This window comes from Ammodytes marinus, assembly GCF_949987685.1.
Source record: "Ammodytes marinus genome assembly, chromosome: 8".
NCBI lineage: Eukaryota > Metazoa > Chordata > Actinopteri > Uranoscopiformes > Ammodytidae > Ammodytes > Ammodytes marinus.
In genome coordinates, this window is record NC_137212.1 from 4,461,412 (window position 1) to 4,478,833 (window position 17,422).

At 39.2% G+C, this 17,422-nt stretch overlaps 1 protein-coding gene across 1 annotated transcript; it reads right to left on the reverse strand.

Annotated features, from left to right (window-relative positions):
• Nucleotides 1–1,051: 1,051 nt before the first annotated feature.
• gtpbp3 (GTP binding protein 3, mitochondrial) lies at nt 1,052–17,422 on the reverse strand. The gene is made up of 12 exons (XM_080033342.1): nt 17,131–17,422; nt 16,507–16,608; nt 15,718–15,890; nt 15,062–15,148; nt 13,656–13,738; nt 12,980–13,099; nt 9,547–9,619; nt 7,775–7,918; nt 6,439–6,604; nt 3,742–3,872; nt 3,151–3,337; nt 1,052–2,530 (listed from the first exon to the last, which is right to left on the reverse strand). Exons 1-12 carry the CDS (start codon nt 17,187–17,189, stop codon nt 2,299–2,301), a joined length of 1,557 nt encoding a protein of 518 aa, XP_079889468.1. The 5' UTR covers nt 17,190–17,422; the 3' UTR covers nt 1,052–2,298.

The window sequence follows — 17,422 nt, forward strand, 5'->3', positions numbered from 1 at the left end:
CATGTACTGTACAGAACGTCTGCTGTGTGTGTGTATGTGTGTGTGTGTGTGTGTGTCTGTGTGTGTGTGTTAAGGTGTATGTGTGTGCGTGTGTGTGTGTGTCTTCTTCTCCATGTTTTTCTGCTGAAATCTAAAAATGTGATTGACAAAAGAACACACTGTATGTTTCTACTACGGAAGAGCTTTAGGGCCACAAAGGGAAAACCATTCAATCCCTTCACTCTGATACAGTGCAGTGAAGTTATTAGTGGAGCTTAGAGGACGTCTAGTTTCAGGAGAAAATGTGGTTGTAGCCCATTGTCTGCCTTATGACGATAGTAAATAGTCGAAAATCTATTGTAGCAAGAAATTGAATAATAGCGATGAAACAAATAGTTACTGAAGAGTAATAAGGGAGTTTTTTTTTTCATCATGTACAGATTAAACTTGACTATTCCAGACCGCAGTAAAGTTGGAAAGATGTCGACAGATTCAAACTTCCAGGATCAATAACTTGTTAGTAAAATGTTATTAAAACACAAACGATGCATCTTAACTATCGTCTTAAGGCAGATAATGGGCTACAACCTGATTTTGACTGAAAGCAGACGTCCTCTAAGCTCCACTAGTAACATTGCTCTCTATGTGCAGCGGGCTGTGAGACGAGAGCACAGGGGCCGTCTAAAAATATTCACACTGATACAGTTTTGTATATTATCCCATTTATTCCAAATAAAAGATCCCACGTGACATGTATTAATTATGTATGAAAATAGCTGTCTACATTTTAAATACTCCTTTGGACAATTCACAAATAAATACATGTTACAGAATAGTTACATAACAAAACCAATAGCACAGTGTCTGTTGATATATCTCAACAGACACACACACGCGCGCGCGCGCACACACACACACACACACACACACACACACACACACACACACACACACACACACACACACACACACACACACACACACACACACACACACACACACACACACACACACACACAAGTAAACTTCCAAACTTGTCCATGGCCTTGCAGAAGTCTGCAGCTGGATTTATTTAAAAGTTTTCTTGGCTGCTGTTGTTATTCACCTATCATCAAAGGCTTTCAACTGAACTATTTTTAAGTCCCGATTAAAGAATTGCCAAAAAACACTTGTCCAGTCCACAAGGCCCTTCGAGGCACCTGCTGTCATCATGCCGCTATTTCAGTCTGTTAAGCAGCGGCCTCAGAAAACAAACATTTCTGTGTCTAGGGAGCAAAGTTATTATTCTTAAGCCAAGACCATGGATTTGATTCTATAAGCCTGGCGAGATGCCGAGGCCTTTTTGTCCCTAAACTTTGCTGTCTCTCTTTGGAACCGAACAAGAATGTACTGCAGCCTTCCTCTGTTGGCTGGCTCATAGTCAGCGGATGTGTCCATCTCTACTTGAATCTGATTTTTTTCTAATTGAATTTGAATTTTTTTCTACTTGAATTTGAAAACTTTAATTTTAGAACTTTTATTTGAATGTGTCATTTTGAATATTAACTGATTCAGATTCAAGTATCAATAATTCAAATGCAAGTTGATCAATTCATATTCAAGTTGATCAATTCAAATTCAACTTCTAGTGACATATATATCTGCCCATAGATGACAGTAAACAAAATAAATTTACTTGAGAACTATTTTTTTTTTGTATTTGTACTTTACTTGTGTATCTGTTTTTTTTTGGGAAAACTTTAGAAGACTTTCACGCCACTACATTTCTAAGACAAAAGTTATACCTTTGACTCAACAAAGCTTTTCGTTACTCGTTACTTTCAATACAATAGGCCACATGCAAGTTTAAAATGTTGTCATGATTGTAAGTTTATGAGATGAACGTTGAATGTCGTTTTACACATAATCAATCACAACACTAGATTTTGAGAGAAATATGTGTCACTTCACTTTACAATTTGTCCGACGTTAATCCTTTGCCCATATCTAACAAAAATGTGATGAATACTTATGTGATTTTTAAAGCAAATACACTGGTATTAACTTGAGTTAAAATTGGACTGGGCAACTTTCACTTTTAGTCAAGTAAGATTCGACCATATCTACGTATACTATGACGTGAGGTTCTGGGGTTAAGTATTCTGTCTACCACTGCTAATATTGCATGTATTTGTGACAGTATTTAAATTTTTCTTAGTGAGTGTTGTACATTTAGAGCAAATGGTTACCAAAGTCAAATTCCTTGTTTGTTTACACACACATGGCCAATAAAGCTGATTCTGATTCTGAGTTCATGTTTTTTAGCTGCTATTTCTCTCCCTATTTCCCAATGCAGAATTCTCTGAAGATGATATCCAGGATCTCCTCGGCCCCCACGCGCCCGGTGATGCGGCCCAGATAGGTGAGGGCTAAGCGGACGCCCTCGGCAGCGAGCGCGAGGTCCACGTCACGGTAGCGCTGGTACTGAGCCAGAGAAGCCACACACTGCTGCAGGAGCGCTCTGTGCCGGGCCTGGGTCAGGGAGGGAGCGCCGGACAAGGGGTCCCCACACCTAGAATAGAATAGAATAGAATAGAATGGAATAGAATGGAATAGAATAGAATAGAATACTCTTTATTGTATTGCACAAGACAACACATTTTTGTTGGAGCAGTTCTCCAGTTGCACAGTTATATAAAATGTAAATATGAGAAAATATAAAAAAACAACAATATCAAAAACAATATCAACAATGCAACCTACAGGGGGAAGGTACAGAAACAAAATAAACAAGAGCAAATTAAACACCGAGTTTGTGTGTGCTAACCCTTTTTTTTCAAGATACATTTTTGGCATTTTTTCCATGCTTGATTGACAGTTTGGACTGAGAGAGAGTTTTGAAATGGGGCAGAGAGCAGAACGACATGCAGAGAACGATCCGGGACGGATTCTAACCTGCGTCTGCAGGTAGCAGGACTGAGCCTAATGGTGGGGTTGGGTGTGTGCTATTTTTTTTTTTTGCCTCTTTGCTGGCGTTAGCCATTATGTTTTCGGGTTGTCTGCATGTCCATTTTTGAGAATGTCATATATCTCATGAACGCTTTGAAGGATGTTGTCCAAATCTTAACTTTTCAGAGACATTTAGTCTTAGAAGTGGGAAAACAAAAACACTTATAAATTCGATCCACTCACAGAGTCTTGACGCGGAGGAGCAGCAGAGAGAGAAAGTCCTGTAGTCCGTGGTTACTGTGACAGGAGATGAGACAGACGGGGGGCAGAGCAGAGAAACGACCCAGCTCTGTGTGAAGCGTCTGCCTCTGGAGCTCCGGCAATAAGTCTGACTTATTCAGAACCAGAAGAAACCGGTCTGCAGAGAACACTGTGGGGAGGAAAATACATTGATTAATAAAAGCACTCTGAGCTGCATTTTCTGTATAAAGGGTGCTATACAAATAAAGATTATTATTATTAATACCAAATTCGATTGAGGTGCGTTTCCCATCAAGTGGTTGGAGCAGATAAACTGCACTAGATGGATGGATGGATGGATAGATGGATGGATAGATGGATAGATAGATGAATAGATGGATAGATGGATAGATGGATAGATGGATGGATAGATAGATAGACTTCATTGTCTACCTCGTGGATATAGTCTTTGGCGTCTCCAATGAATAGATACAGCTCCAGCACCAGTGTCAGGGGCCGACACAAGTTTGTAAACGCTTTACAGGGTTCCAGGTTTCATTCATTCACACACAGTCATACCGGTAATAATCCTACCCGTCTGCGGTGGCTCCTCTGTGGGCAGGACAGTCCTGAGATGGTCCTGGAGGAACGCTGCAGCTTGTTGTGTGTCAGAGGGGAGAGCAGAAGAATCCACCACCACTAGAGTCAAGTCTGCCTGGTCCACTCTGGAAGGAAAATAATCACCATGTTCATATCTGGGGTGGATGCACATTTTTAAAGATTTCCAGCACATGAATATTAGGAAAGGCACATTTTATTTTTATAGAGGTGGCTGTGTCGAAGTGGGTAGGGCGGTCGACCCTCAACTACAGGGTCAAAGGTTCGAACCTCCGTCTCCCCAAGGTTTGGGATTTTTTTCATAGTAGACTTGGTAGAAAATAATTATAATATCGATAAGTACATTTAATTTAGTGTACTATTAGTCCAGAAATATGGAGATATATGAGACCCTTTCTAAGGGTAAAAAAATTCAAAAAAGAAATTCAGCTATTATACACTAAATTAAACGTACTTATGGATATTATAATTATTTTCAACCAAGTCTGCTATGAAAAAATTCTCAAAATTCTTCACACCGCAGGTTTGAACCCCCTCTTGCCCTGCTGTACGTTGGTCCCAGTGTGAGCTAGTAGTAGCAGCAGCAGCAGCAGCAGCGGATGCTTGTTCTTACCCTTTCCTTCCTGTAGTGACCCCGGTCACGAGCCTCTGACCTGAGCACAACATTCCCCACGGAGCACAAACCCGCCCAGCCTTCCTATGGACGCACCAGCAAGCTCTAGAGACTTAAACAAAACACTAAAGCAATTACAGCACCAGCACGTCCGCTAAACTGAAAATGGTAGTTTCGTTAAGCACAAATTTATCATAAATCTTTAACCGATTCATTGTTTTTTTTTCTTCTTTTATGCATGAAAATCAGATTTTCTTTTACTGAATATATCTGGATTTTTAAATTGTTTTTTTTCTATACTGCACTCTAATTTCTACACAGTCAGGATATGGTACAAATACATTTATACATCAAAGTGTATACAAACGTAGATTTTTCAAGCACTGGTCAATTTTGAGATCTTTGTCTATTTTGCTTCAATAACATGTCTTTTTTAATACTAGTATAAATAAAAAAGTCCAAAATGTACATTTAGGTGTTTATCTGACTAAACCTTGTCTGTTTGCATCTGTATATTTCTCCTATACAACCATCTTTAACGGCCATTGTCTCAACTTTTTTTTTTCAATACTCTCACCTTGAAAAAAAAAGAATTCTCAATATACATGCAGTCATTTCCACACCTAATTGCTTGTATTTCTTTATACAATTTGATTTTACAATGAATATTTCCTAGACCCCTGGGATTAAAAATGATTTAAAATGTTACTGTTCAATATCTGTATACAAAGTGACTGATTATTATGTGTATGAGCCATTGTGTGCTTTCTACCAGTCTGTTTGCCTGTATGTATATATGACAAAGCTGTGATGACGCGTGCTACAAGTACTGCTATTCTTCCCTCATGTAAACAGTGGAAGTAGCCATCTGTGAACTGCCATATATGTCCATTCTTGACACCACACGTGAATAAAGTGTTATTAAAGGTACATTATGTAACTTTTGGGTGTGTCAGAGAATTGAACATTTTCTAAGGTATATTCTCATAACTGAATGATCAAACTTTCCTCACGGGAAAATGTGATCCCTGGAACACTGTTTGAAGTTTAGAAAGCTTCCTGAAAAGTTACTGTTTCACTGTGTTTGTTGTTTACAGCAGCAGGGCCCACAGTTTGGTTTATAAACATATTCTAGTCTTACGTTTGGTTCCAGGTTCCTCAAAATATTTTGTTTATGGTAAAATAATTATTCAAGACTAAGAATTACATGTAGAGAAAGCATGGTTTGTAAACTAGCTGCAGACGCTGTAAATGTAAACAAATCCCCCTCCTCTGAAACCGCATGGTGCACCTTTAATGTTAAATATTGGACGGAGAGGAAAGGAGCCTCTCCACTATGTAACATCCCAGGACTGTTTGTCCCACGTGTATTTATAACCATAGCAATAATATAAACTGTGGACGTTGCACAGGCATTACAAAAATAATATAGCATCACACACGGCCGGGGGGCAACAGCAATGACTTATTTCTTCCTTTCTTTGTGTTCAAGGACCTTTTCCATTGGTCCTCAGGATAATTTGTTCTGTGTTAAAATGCACACACATGGACGCTCACCGAAGCAGCAATCTACACGTGGACTACTAGGGCTGTCAAATGATTAAAACAATTTTACCTCACATTTAAAATTCTATTATTGTGCATTTCACAACAGTTTTTTGAAGAACGCTTGTTGACAAAATTACTTTTTGTTAAAATAAGTGAATATCTCCTAATGATCAGCTGTGTGAGGCAAAATAAATCCAGTTTCCAGCTCTGTAAACGGGCATGATGCTATGGTGTTTACAGAGCCAAGGCTGTGCATTAATAACAGATTTTTTCATTTTACAGAACAGACAGGTAGCGGATTATGAGGAGATATTCATTGATTTTTTTATATACATGATTTTTTACTCCGGTGCCTATACAGACAGAAAGACAGACAGACAGATAGTTAGACAGGCATACAGACAGACTGACAGACAGGCAGACAGATACCTTACCCGAGCCCTGCGTATCCCCTCAACAGACAGACAGAGAGAGAGAGAAACAGACAGACAGACAGACAGACACACACACACCTTTCCCTGGCCCTGCGTATTCCCTCTCTCTCCACCAGGTCCAGACTGTCTCTCAGTCCGGCCGTGTCGCTCAGGACGACGGGGAACCCGCCCACGTCCAGCGCCGTCTCCACCACATCCCGCGTGGTGCCCGCTACCGGGGAAACAATGGCTGCCGGTCTCTGGCCTATAGGTACATAACAGGTTAAAGTATCTGGCCTGGGTACATAACAGGTTAAAGTATCTGGCCTGGGTACATAACAGGTTAAAGTATCTGGCCTGGGTACATAACAGGTTAAAGTATCTGGCCTGGGTACATAACAGGTTTAAAGGAAAAGGTTTATCACATCAACATGTTATTTTTTTTCAATACTCTGAAACAAAAATCTCAACTTCTATAGCACTTACATGAACTAAACTTTCCATAATCATTCTTAGCACTGTTCTAAAGGTTATCACAGAAAGAATTGTGCATATGTTGTGACACCAATATGTTATAAAAATGACATTATCCAACATCTAGATTTTTAGGTTTTAAAGAGATACAAATGTATACATAATTAGTTAGATTTTGCTACATTTGCATATTTGTTTCTAAAATGTCTGAAAATGTTGGAATACAAAAAAATATTGTTAAACTTTCCATTATCATTCATTCTTCGCACTATTCTGTAGGTTCTTGCTCCTCAAATAACCCAGTTTATTTTTTTTTAAATTTTTTTACATCTTCAAGCTTTATCCGACAGTACAGAGTTGAAACGGGGAGACAGTGAGAGAGAGAGGGGATGACATGCAATAAGGGTCCATGGGTCGGATTTGAACCCTTGACCACTGCAACGAGGCCTGAGCCAATATGGTACGCGCTCTATCCACTACGCCACCGGAGCGCCCCGACTCAGTTAATTTTAACAGGTCTTCTGCTGACTGTGTGTGAGTTTGGACCGCAGGGAAGATTAATTGCAAGAGGAAACAATAACAGGATCTAATGTGAAGTTTGACGAATTTGACCATTATTCTGAGAGGAAGAGTTGAGGGGAGCCTGCCAAGACCCTCTCTGGATAGTTTACATAGAGCGATGCTAAATGAATTCAGGATACAATACATCTAACAAACATACACACACTCAGTAAACACCTGGGCTTTCATTAGGTTCACACCAGACGCAGACACATAACTCAACAACTGATTTAGAATGAGATACACAAAAAAAAACGTGTGTGTGTGTGTGTGTGTGTGTGTGTGTGTGTGTGTGTGTGTGTGTGTGTGTGTTTGAGTGAGTGAAGAGTGAATGTCTGTCTGTCTGTCTGTCTGTCTGTCTGTCTGTCTGTGTGTGTGTAGTTGACTCTGGTTGTCTTACAGAGTGTGTTGAGGAGGCTGCTCTTCCCTGCGTTGGTGGCTCCTGCGATCACCACCTGGACTCCGCTGCGAAGCCGCTCTCCTCTCCGCTCGTCCTTTAGGTGGCTCTCCATCGCTAACCGCAGCTCACACACCCACTGGTCCGCTGGTGGGCGGGACAACATTATTATGGCTGTGTTGTAAACACTGTAATGTTCGGAAATACTGTTTTATACAATATTCATGCCAATAAAGCTTATGGAATCGAGAAGGAGACAGAAGAGGGACCAGGATGAGACGAAGGTTTAGTGTAAAACTAGTAGGTTTAGTCAAGTAAACAACTAAATGTACATTTTACACTAGTATGACATAAGTTAATATGTTGCAAAGTGGCAATGGAACACATTTAAGCATTTTTAAGATTTTCTTTTTTTGGAAACAAGTCTACTATTATTTGCCACCCGGAGGTGTGAGCCCACATTCCGTGACACCAAAACAAACAGCCGTTCCCAGGCGTTATTGTGTCTGCGCTTCACAACATCTAAAGGCATCTAAAGAGCTGTGCTAGTGCCAGACAGCCGGCGACAGACTCACGCACGCGCACGCACACGCACACACACACACACACACACACAAACACACACTCCACCCTCACAGAGTAGAAAGTGTTTGCGTACCTTGGTTTCGAACACACACACACACACACACACACACACACACACACATTGGCGTAGATTTAGGAGGGGACACAGGGGACGTGTCCACACCAATAATTAGAAGAGATACATTTGTCCCCCTCAAAAAGTAAGGAAGACAACCCTATTCTCCCCAAAATAGGGAAAAATTACAGCTCAGGATGTTGAAACACTGACATATCCCTCCTAATTGTTAATACACATTTTCCAATAATTTCAAACACCCCTACAGCGGACCGTACCATCTTAAACTTGCCGACGTTCGGCTCTCCTCTACCTCTAGTTGTAGACGGCTGGTCAGCTTTGCGCAGTGCAGAGAGTGTAGCTGGCCGAATGTAAGTTGTTAGATACTGAGTTAAGCCCAATACGATGCACTTTCTCACCTTCAGGGTGAATTAGATTGTGTCAAGTGTATAATGATGGATGCTAACATTAACTGGTTTCTAACTTTTGCCTGAAGTTACAGTTTAGCTAACAAGCTAACGTTAGCTGGCTGCTGATAGCCATGGACCTATTATTAAGGTCTGCTGATAGCCCACCCTGTTAATTTCAAATGTAAAGTGTCATACTAGTTAACACTGCTGCTGCGTCATGAGTAGTGATTCCTAAAAAAAAAAAACAGTTTTGAACAATACAGTAGAGTAAATATTTGAAAGCAATACAGAATGCCTGAGAAGCGAAAACGTACGCCCTTGAAATATAGTCACCAAAGGATTTGTTTCTCGGATGAAGAGACCAGTCCATTTTGGGGCGATTTACATTTAATTCCATTCATTTTCTGTAGGGTTAGGGTTGGGTTAGGGTTGCTATCTCCCACAACGAAAGTCTGGCGCTCATGAAACTTACTCCATGTATTAACATTAGTCATGCAAATATACACACCAAAGGATTTGATTCTCGGATGAAGAGAAATCGATTTTGAGAGGGGGTGCTTTTCAAAGCAAGCCAGTCTTGGTTGTAGGGTTAGGGTTGGGCTAGGGTTGCTATCTCCCACATGGAAAGTCCCCCACTTATAATGTGTCCCCCCAATGTTGAAGCAAACCCTACGCCCTTGCACACACACACTAACACCCCCCCAGAGTAGAAAGTGTTTGCGTACCTTGGTTTAGGACGCCATCCTCAATGAGTTCATCTTCACTGAAGTCTATAAAGGCCTCAACATGAGCCAGACACTGTTTGACACACAAGACAGAGGAGGAGAGAATTCAGTGTGAGAAATACACACGGCTTTAACGTAATAAAGACCTTGGACCCTCTGGATACTTCTTATCTAATTTATAGTTGGGATCTCAAAGATTGAGCAAATTACTTTTTGTTTAAATTGTCAAGCGCATTTCCCGATTTGAAATAGTTGGACAGGCACGTCAATACATCACGGTGCTACCTGCGATCTAGGGCTGTGATAAAAATGTACAGCAATATATACTGACATTTACCGTAGTTCCATGATATCGGTTTCATCAGCTACGATATTTTGAAGAAAAGAAACTCAAGTTTAAACGCGTTGTGAACTACAATCTCTGCTCCAGTAGATTTATGCAGAGTATATGGCTAGTTGGGTTTTAGAATTTGAATTAAAACAATGTGTTGTAAAAATTAACCAAAGACTTTAACTTTGGCTAAATCCATCATCAAGATTTGATTCTTTTAAAGAGATGCACATTTACACATCATTACAGATATTGATACATTTGCTTATTTATTCAAAACATTTCTGGAAAAAAAAATTGTAATACGAAAAATAATTGTCTATATGTCAGTAATCAACTGGCAAAGTTGTATGATGATATCTATGAGTTAAACATGTTTACCCTATTCACCTGCCAGTGTCTTGCCTTAGAAGGCATATCCTGCTTTTTTAAGGAATATGTTTTTACATTTTTACCCCTACGTCATTGCCACATATGGGGAAAAGCTTCAGTATTTCCACTAAGGCACCGATCACTATCTTGACTGACAGCGCGCGACGTAAACACAATTGTATTACAGTGAACAAAAACCGGAGGAGTCAGATTCCCATACTTTTTTTTACTCACGTGTGTGTGTGTGTGTGTGTGTGTGTGTGTGTGTGTGTGTGTGTGTGTGTGAGTGTGTGCGTCTGTGTTTGTATGTTTGTGTGTGCGTTTGTGCACGTGTTAGTGCCGTGTGTGTGTGTGCACGTGTGTGATTTGTTTTCTTTTCTTTCTTTTCAAATATAAGTGGCAAGCAAGAGGTTAAAAATACTGCATTGTTTGGCGGCAAATGAGTGTCTGACCCTTAGCATGATACAGATGGTACAGTATACTTCCCAATAACTGCATTTCCAGAGATCAGCGTCCAAAATAAAAGCAAGTTTTTGATTAGCTTCTAGGAAACTTTCTGCACACTGAAAAATAGAAGTACCAGTGTGTACCTAAAAGGGTACAATGCTTGGCTTTTGATAATAAAACAAATAATGATGATTTATTGTAAGTTTAATTGTTTTTGTTATTGCAATAAATACCTTACCATAACTAATAACACTACAATTTATAATAGTTATTATAAATGTGTGAAAATTTTTCCATGTTGCACGTACCCTTGGCGGCATTGAAATGGTACAAATGGGTTCTCTCTTTCAAGTTGTACCCTTAAGTTAGTCAAAACACACGCTACTGTTTATATTGTACTATTTAAGGTGCTCCGATTAACTTTCAGTTTGTATTAATTCTTCCATTCCCTTTGGACAAAGGGGTAGTGGTTTTACTACGCCAGCTATTGTTCCTGGGTGAGAGTATACCCATGACAAAGGCATTAAGAAACACTATATAAAAATAGCATTCTTCGCACTGATGGTCTCCTTTGCTGTTACATGTAATTTTATGATCATCAGAGGAAAAATCAGCCAAATATATATTTTTTTGAATTATTATTACTATTTAGTTTTCCCTCTCATTTATTTAATGTATACACTATATGCATGAATGTATGTAACCTATTTTTTATCTTATCTTTATCTTCTTTAATTATTTTCTTTCTATTTTCTTTAAAAAATGATCTAGGATGCTGTAAATGTGAACAATAACATTACGTTAATAACCTATTTTTGCTCCTACAATAAAGTATTAAAAAAAACCTAAAAGGCACGCTACTGTACTTAAAACATTTTTTTTGTACTTCTAAGGAATTATACTTAAAAAGTGTACCTGTTAAGTACATAAATGTCCTTGTTTTGTGCCTCCATTTTTGAGTGTGTAGGAAGGAGCTGCCAACAAGTTGCTAAACAGGGTTCCTCTGGGGAGAACACCTGCACCGGTCAGTCAGATCTGCTGCCAAAGAGTGTTGGAATATCACGTGTTTACGTTCAAAACTGTTTCACACACTAGACCAAGGTTTGGCCAGCGTCCAGTAAGTACAAGTGTTTAACTGCGGTCAATGAACCTGCTGCTTTGAGAGAGAGAGAGAGAGAGAGAGAGAGAGAGAGAGAGAGAGAGAGAGAGAGAGAGAGAGAGAGAGAGATAGATAGATAGATAGATAGATAGATAGATAGATAGATAGATAGATAGATAGATAGATAGATAGATAGATAGATAGATAGATAGACAGACAGACAGACAGAAAAAGAGCATACCCATGACAAAGGCATTAAGAAACACTATATAAAAATATCATTCTTTGCACTGATGGTCTTGTTTGCTGCTATAGAAATATGTTAAAGTTCCTCGTAGCACCATGGGAGTTTTACTGTTGTAATAATCTTTTCTATACTCTACTTTATCTCAACTTTCTGACCTTTGCCAATACATACAGTGTACAGTACAGGATACTGTGTGGATAAGCAAAACAATACCGCTGCTCAAAATATATCAGTATCTTGATTGTGGGCCTTTCTTAAGTCCTAAGTGACAGACACACACAGCAGCTTTTCTTGATATAATTAATCATTATGCAGAAAAAAAATTGTTAAATGTTGAGAATAACCTGGACAGTTCCAGACTGTGGTAAAGTTGGAAATATTCAAGCTTCCAGGATCAATAACTCATAAGTAAAACAATGCGAAACAATTCTGTTTTGTGTGTGTCTGTGGCATCCGGCGCGTAATATAAATAGGGCTTAAGTCATAGCCTTTCAGTTCTGTCACACACACTAAATCTACACCTTTAAGCCCTGATGAATATGTATTAAAGGTGGGGTAAGCGTCTCTGGAAAATGTTTGTTGACAAGTCAAATTTTTTGGTTTACACATCAGTGGCCTAGGCTGTGTACTAAAACCAGATATTTGTCAGCGCCCGCCGCCCGCACAGTACATACACAGGTAGCAGATCATGAGGAGATATTCACTAATTTTGACAAAAAGTGAAACATTGTCCAGAATCGCTGACTCCCCCTTTTTAACCCTTCTGTCTGTACTAAAGGTGAACCGACCTGATGCGCTTCGAGCGATTGTTCTGTTTGTGCACACTGTCTGTTCTGTTTTTGTTGTTGTGCTAATGTGCTTGTCTATGCTGTAAAGAAAAGAAAAATCCAATAAATATATGTTTAAAATAAAAATTAAAAATAAAAGGTGGACCGACCCGTTTGAGTGTGTGGCTCCAGTCGTGGTAAAGACGTCCCAGTTCCCCTGACATCTGCCTCAGGGCCTGTTTCCTCTGTGCCTCCGTCTCAGCATGGATCAAGTCCCCCAGACCCTCCACCTGGAATACATTACGTATTATGTTATTTCAGAGTATTCATACATTCATGGCATTTTCAAGTTTTTATTTTGCTGTTGATTACATAAAAAAATGACATAAAAACAACAATATAATTGATACGAGTGTTGCAGTGAGTAACGAGCATGACGACCAGGTTTATTTCTGAAACATTTTATGAGCGCTTCTTGGGATTTTTCTGAGCACCTGCACCATTTTTTTCCCGGGGTGACTGGTTTCCATACCGAGAAATACAGAGAGAGTTTTGTGAGGCTGACAGGCTGAATCAACTTTTTGTCGACTCATTTGGCAATGGCTTGAATCCAACCGACAATTATTTATATGTAGAACTTACGCACTATGGCTTTAATGTTTTTTGACAACCCAATAGAAAAGTTTTCAAAGGACAAAATATGTAAAAAGAAATAGTTTTTATCTTGACTCTTCATTAACTGACCCTGTTTATTCAATCATTATCCCTGTAAAATGACCCTATAAATCTATTCATTTGGAACTATGCAGCTTCCGTGTGCGTGTTCATACACTCTTCTTTACCTACCTCTGTTAAACCCAGTTTTCCTGCTTGAAAGGCTCTACGCGTGAACTCTCCAGCTTCTGCGGGCCTCATGCCAGGCACGCTTCCTGAGTAACACACACACACACACACACACACACACACACACACACACACACACACACACACACACACACACACACACACACACACACAAGTGAGTAAATGTACGAGGCACGAGGCATCATGCACACAACACACAGGGCCAATATGTCACTGTTAAAGAGCTGACGTTATCATTGTTTTCACACCTTTTGGAACAGACAATAGTGATACAACTATTTGGCAAAGCAACAGCTGCATGATTGAATATCAGGGGATCACAACCTTTTTTGTATTAACAACCGGCATGTTATATATTTTTTTAAATCCACGGAATAGCCAGAGCAAAAATAAATAAAAATCTGTTTCATTCTAGTGGCTGGTTGTAATCTTACCAACATTGTCACGACGACCCATTCATCCTTTTCTCAAAATAAGAGCTATTCAGAAATGTCACAAGCAACCCTGTAATGTTTTCTTGTGTAGATAATAATATTTATGATTTGGAAAATACTGCCCCCTGGAAGGCCAGTGGGAGAACTGCAGCAACCATATTACCTATCTGTCACCATGGATTTTTTTGGGCGCAAAAGCCATTGAAAGTATTATAAAATGGATTCTGAATCGAAAAATTGTGTTCAATTAAATCATCTATTAAATTCTGACCTGATCCATGCACTGGGCTCATGAGGGGGGTTTAACCTAAACTTCCAAACAATCTGTTTCACTATGGATATTTTAGCTGCAAACCCTGTCCTTCTCGTGCAAATAAAAACGCTATTGGATGCGTTTGAAAATAATCTGTCCCAACAATTTTAAGCGCATGGTTTTAAGATAATTATGAGCCTTTGATTGATATCCAGAAACTTAATTCGGAGACAGAATTCTCTTCCCTGTTAACATTGGAGAGAATGGCATGATCAACTTCTGTATCAATATCTAAAAATATTTGAACGATACCCAGCCTTACATGACACTGTCTGTGTGTGTGAATTATATAAAGTTGTAGAACATTGCATTTTACTCATACCTTTGTTACTAATAACTCAACATAATTGTAAAAGAGGGTCACCCCTCAAATGATCTTTCGAGGTTAAATAGAGGAAAAATGAAAAAATACTCATATTACACATTTCAATGTATTTACTTTTTTATACTGATTGGTTATGCTTTCCCTTTTGCACTATTTAGACTATTTATTGTATGTATAATTTTATTCATCTTATCTTAATTTTATACTCTTGTACTTATTGCACCATGGGTCAGAGAGAAACGTGATTTCGATTCCTCTGTACGTCTGGCAGATATTGTAGAAATTGACAATAAAGTTGAGTTTGACTTTGTGTTACCTAGCGCTTGTAGGACGGCAGTAATGACAGCCGGACCGCCGTGGATGTGGAACTCCACACAGTCCTCTCCTGTGAAACTGTGAGGAGCTGAACACATGAACAAATCACTTAAATATGCATATATTAAAAACGGGCAAATTATTTGGGTATAATCATTGGATAGTTGGATCTTATATTATTCTATTCAAATAGTTTTATTAGTTGATAAAAAATATTTGGCCAAAGAAAGATAGCATTGTGTAAAAAATAAAGAAAAAAAGAGACTACATCCAAAAGAAAATCATTAAAAATATCAAGAAATTAAAGGTGGAGACAATGATTCTGGATAATGCTTGTTGTCAAAATCACTTGTCCGTACTGTGTGTGCGGCTGAAAGAAATCCAGTGTAAGGACATATCCTAGACTCTTTAAACTGGTATGTAAACAAAGGTTATGTAAACAAAAAGGGGCCAACCATATCCAACCATGCCAGTTCACAGAGCCTAGGCTGTGTATTTACACCAGATTTTTTTTTCAGCACATACACACTACGGACAGGTATCGGATCATGAGGAGATATTCACTGATTTTGACAAAAAAAGTGATTTTGACAACAAGCATTTTCCAGAAAATCACTGACTCTCCACCTTTAAATGTCAGAGGGAACATCAACAGACCTGGGAACCACAGCACGAGTCCCCGATCCAGGACCTCTTTAGATTGTGGGTGTGTGATGCTGCGTAAGACGGCGGTGCGGGGTGGAGGTAAACCCCCGTGTGTGCGCCCGACCATACACCTCAGAGCTGAGGCCGAGGCAGGTCCGCTGGCTCGTACCACAGCCACTCCACACCTGCCGTGGAAAAAAGCAGGTGTTATGGTGCGTTCAATACAAGTCGCAAAGTGTGGGATTTCCCAGTTGTAATTTCCGATTTTCGACCTCAAAGGGTTCAAGACAACTGGGAAAGTCATATTTTTTCCGACCTCCTTCTAGGAAAAATACAAATTGAGAGCCGTTTAAGGTTGGAGTTCCTACTCGTACACTTGGAGAATATCCATCCACCCCGACCATGAGGTTGGAAATCGGAATTACAAATGTACGATTTTTCTCACATCCGACTTATCTGGAATGCAGCATTGATACACATGCCTAGGCTCTGTAAACTGGTATGTTAACAAAAGGGCCACTGTAGCTATACTACGTCTTGTACTTTGGCTTTGAAAAATGTATTTCTTTTTAGTGCACACACAGTACGGACAGGTAGCGGATTGTATGGAGATTGTACAAAAATGGTTTTGTGGGGGGGTGCTCGTGGTATAGTGGTTAGAGCCCAGCCCATGGTCATTCTCTGCATGGCATGCCCCTCTCTGCCCCATTTCATCTCTGTCTCTCCAAAGCTGTCTAATAAAGAATATAAAATGCCAAAAAATCATCTTAAAAAATAAAACAAAATAAGCTTTCTCCACACCTGCCATGGCCTGATGACAATGCAAAGATGGACTCAGAGTCGACCAACGAAACGGGGCGGCCATCGCAGGATGACAGGGAAAGGCACAATGGAGTTCTTCTGCTGGAGATAAAAGAATGGTAACTGTGCACACTGCGAGTTATTCTAATATGTGCACACACAGGCATGCTGTACATTGTATCTGATACAGAAAGGCCTCCATATCCTGGTGCCTCAAAACTGACTAAAAAGGTTGTTGGACAAGACAGAAAAAAATAAAAATAAAAATTTAAATTGAGTTTATGAGAAATATAATTAACACTTTTACTTGCAGGAAAACAGGACAGAGATTGATCATTACATTTGTGTCAAGGACAAGAATACACATAGGCTATCAAATTTAAAATGAGTTAGTAAAATATAAATAGAACAGCAAAATAATTGAGGGTTAAATGGTGAATGGATTTAAAAAGATAATGTTATTCAAATTGTATTTTATTTATGTATTCTTATATGTTTTTGATTCATTTGATAATGTTATAATGCCCCTTGTCAGTTGTTACTGTTATACAAATACAATTATTTTAAAATTGGTAGGTCTATAAGCGAAATACAAGACATTAAAAATTAAGTTGTGTAACAAACCTTGTCCTCGGTGTGTGGCGAGTAGCTCTCCATATCCCACGATAAATTGACGGCAGCATTATTTGACTTTAAATGACTGACTAATAACACACGTTATGTAGTCCTACTGGCTGATTTTAAAGACGTATACAAGCTCTGTCCATGACAAAATCATCATGTTTACCTCATTGCAATGTGAAATAAAGTTGGAATAACCGGTGACTGTAACATTAGCTGTTTAATAGACACGCTAAGACATGTATAGCTATCTTAATATTCTGTTATAGTTCATTTAGGAAAATCTCGTGCAGGT

Excerpts from the sequence above, each read along its gene's own strand:
- gtpbp3 (XM_080033342.1), bottom strand. The coding sequence starts at position 17,189 with ATGCTGCCGTCAATTTATCGTGGGATATGGAGAGCTACTCGCCACACA. Across the intron at positions 13,739-15,061 it reads TGCCGTCCTACAAGCGCTAG|GAAGCGTGCCTGGCATGAGG; the intron begins GTAACACAAAGT and ends TGTGTTACTCAG. Across the intron at positions 9,620-12,979 it reads GGAGCCACACACTCAAACGG|TGTCTGGCTCATGTTGAGGC; the intron begins GTCGGTCCACCT and ends TGTGTCAAACAG.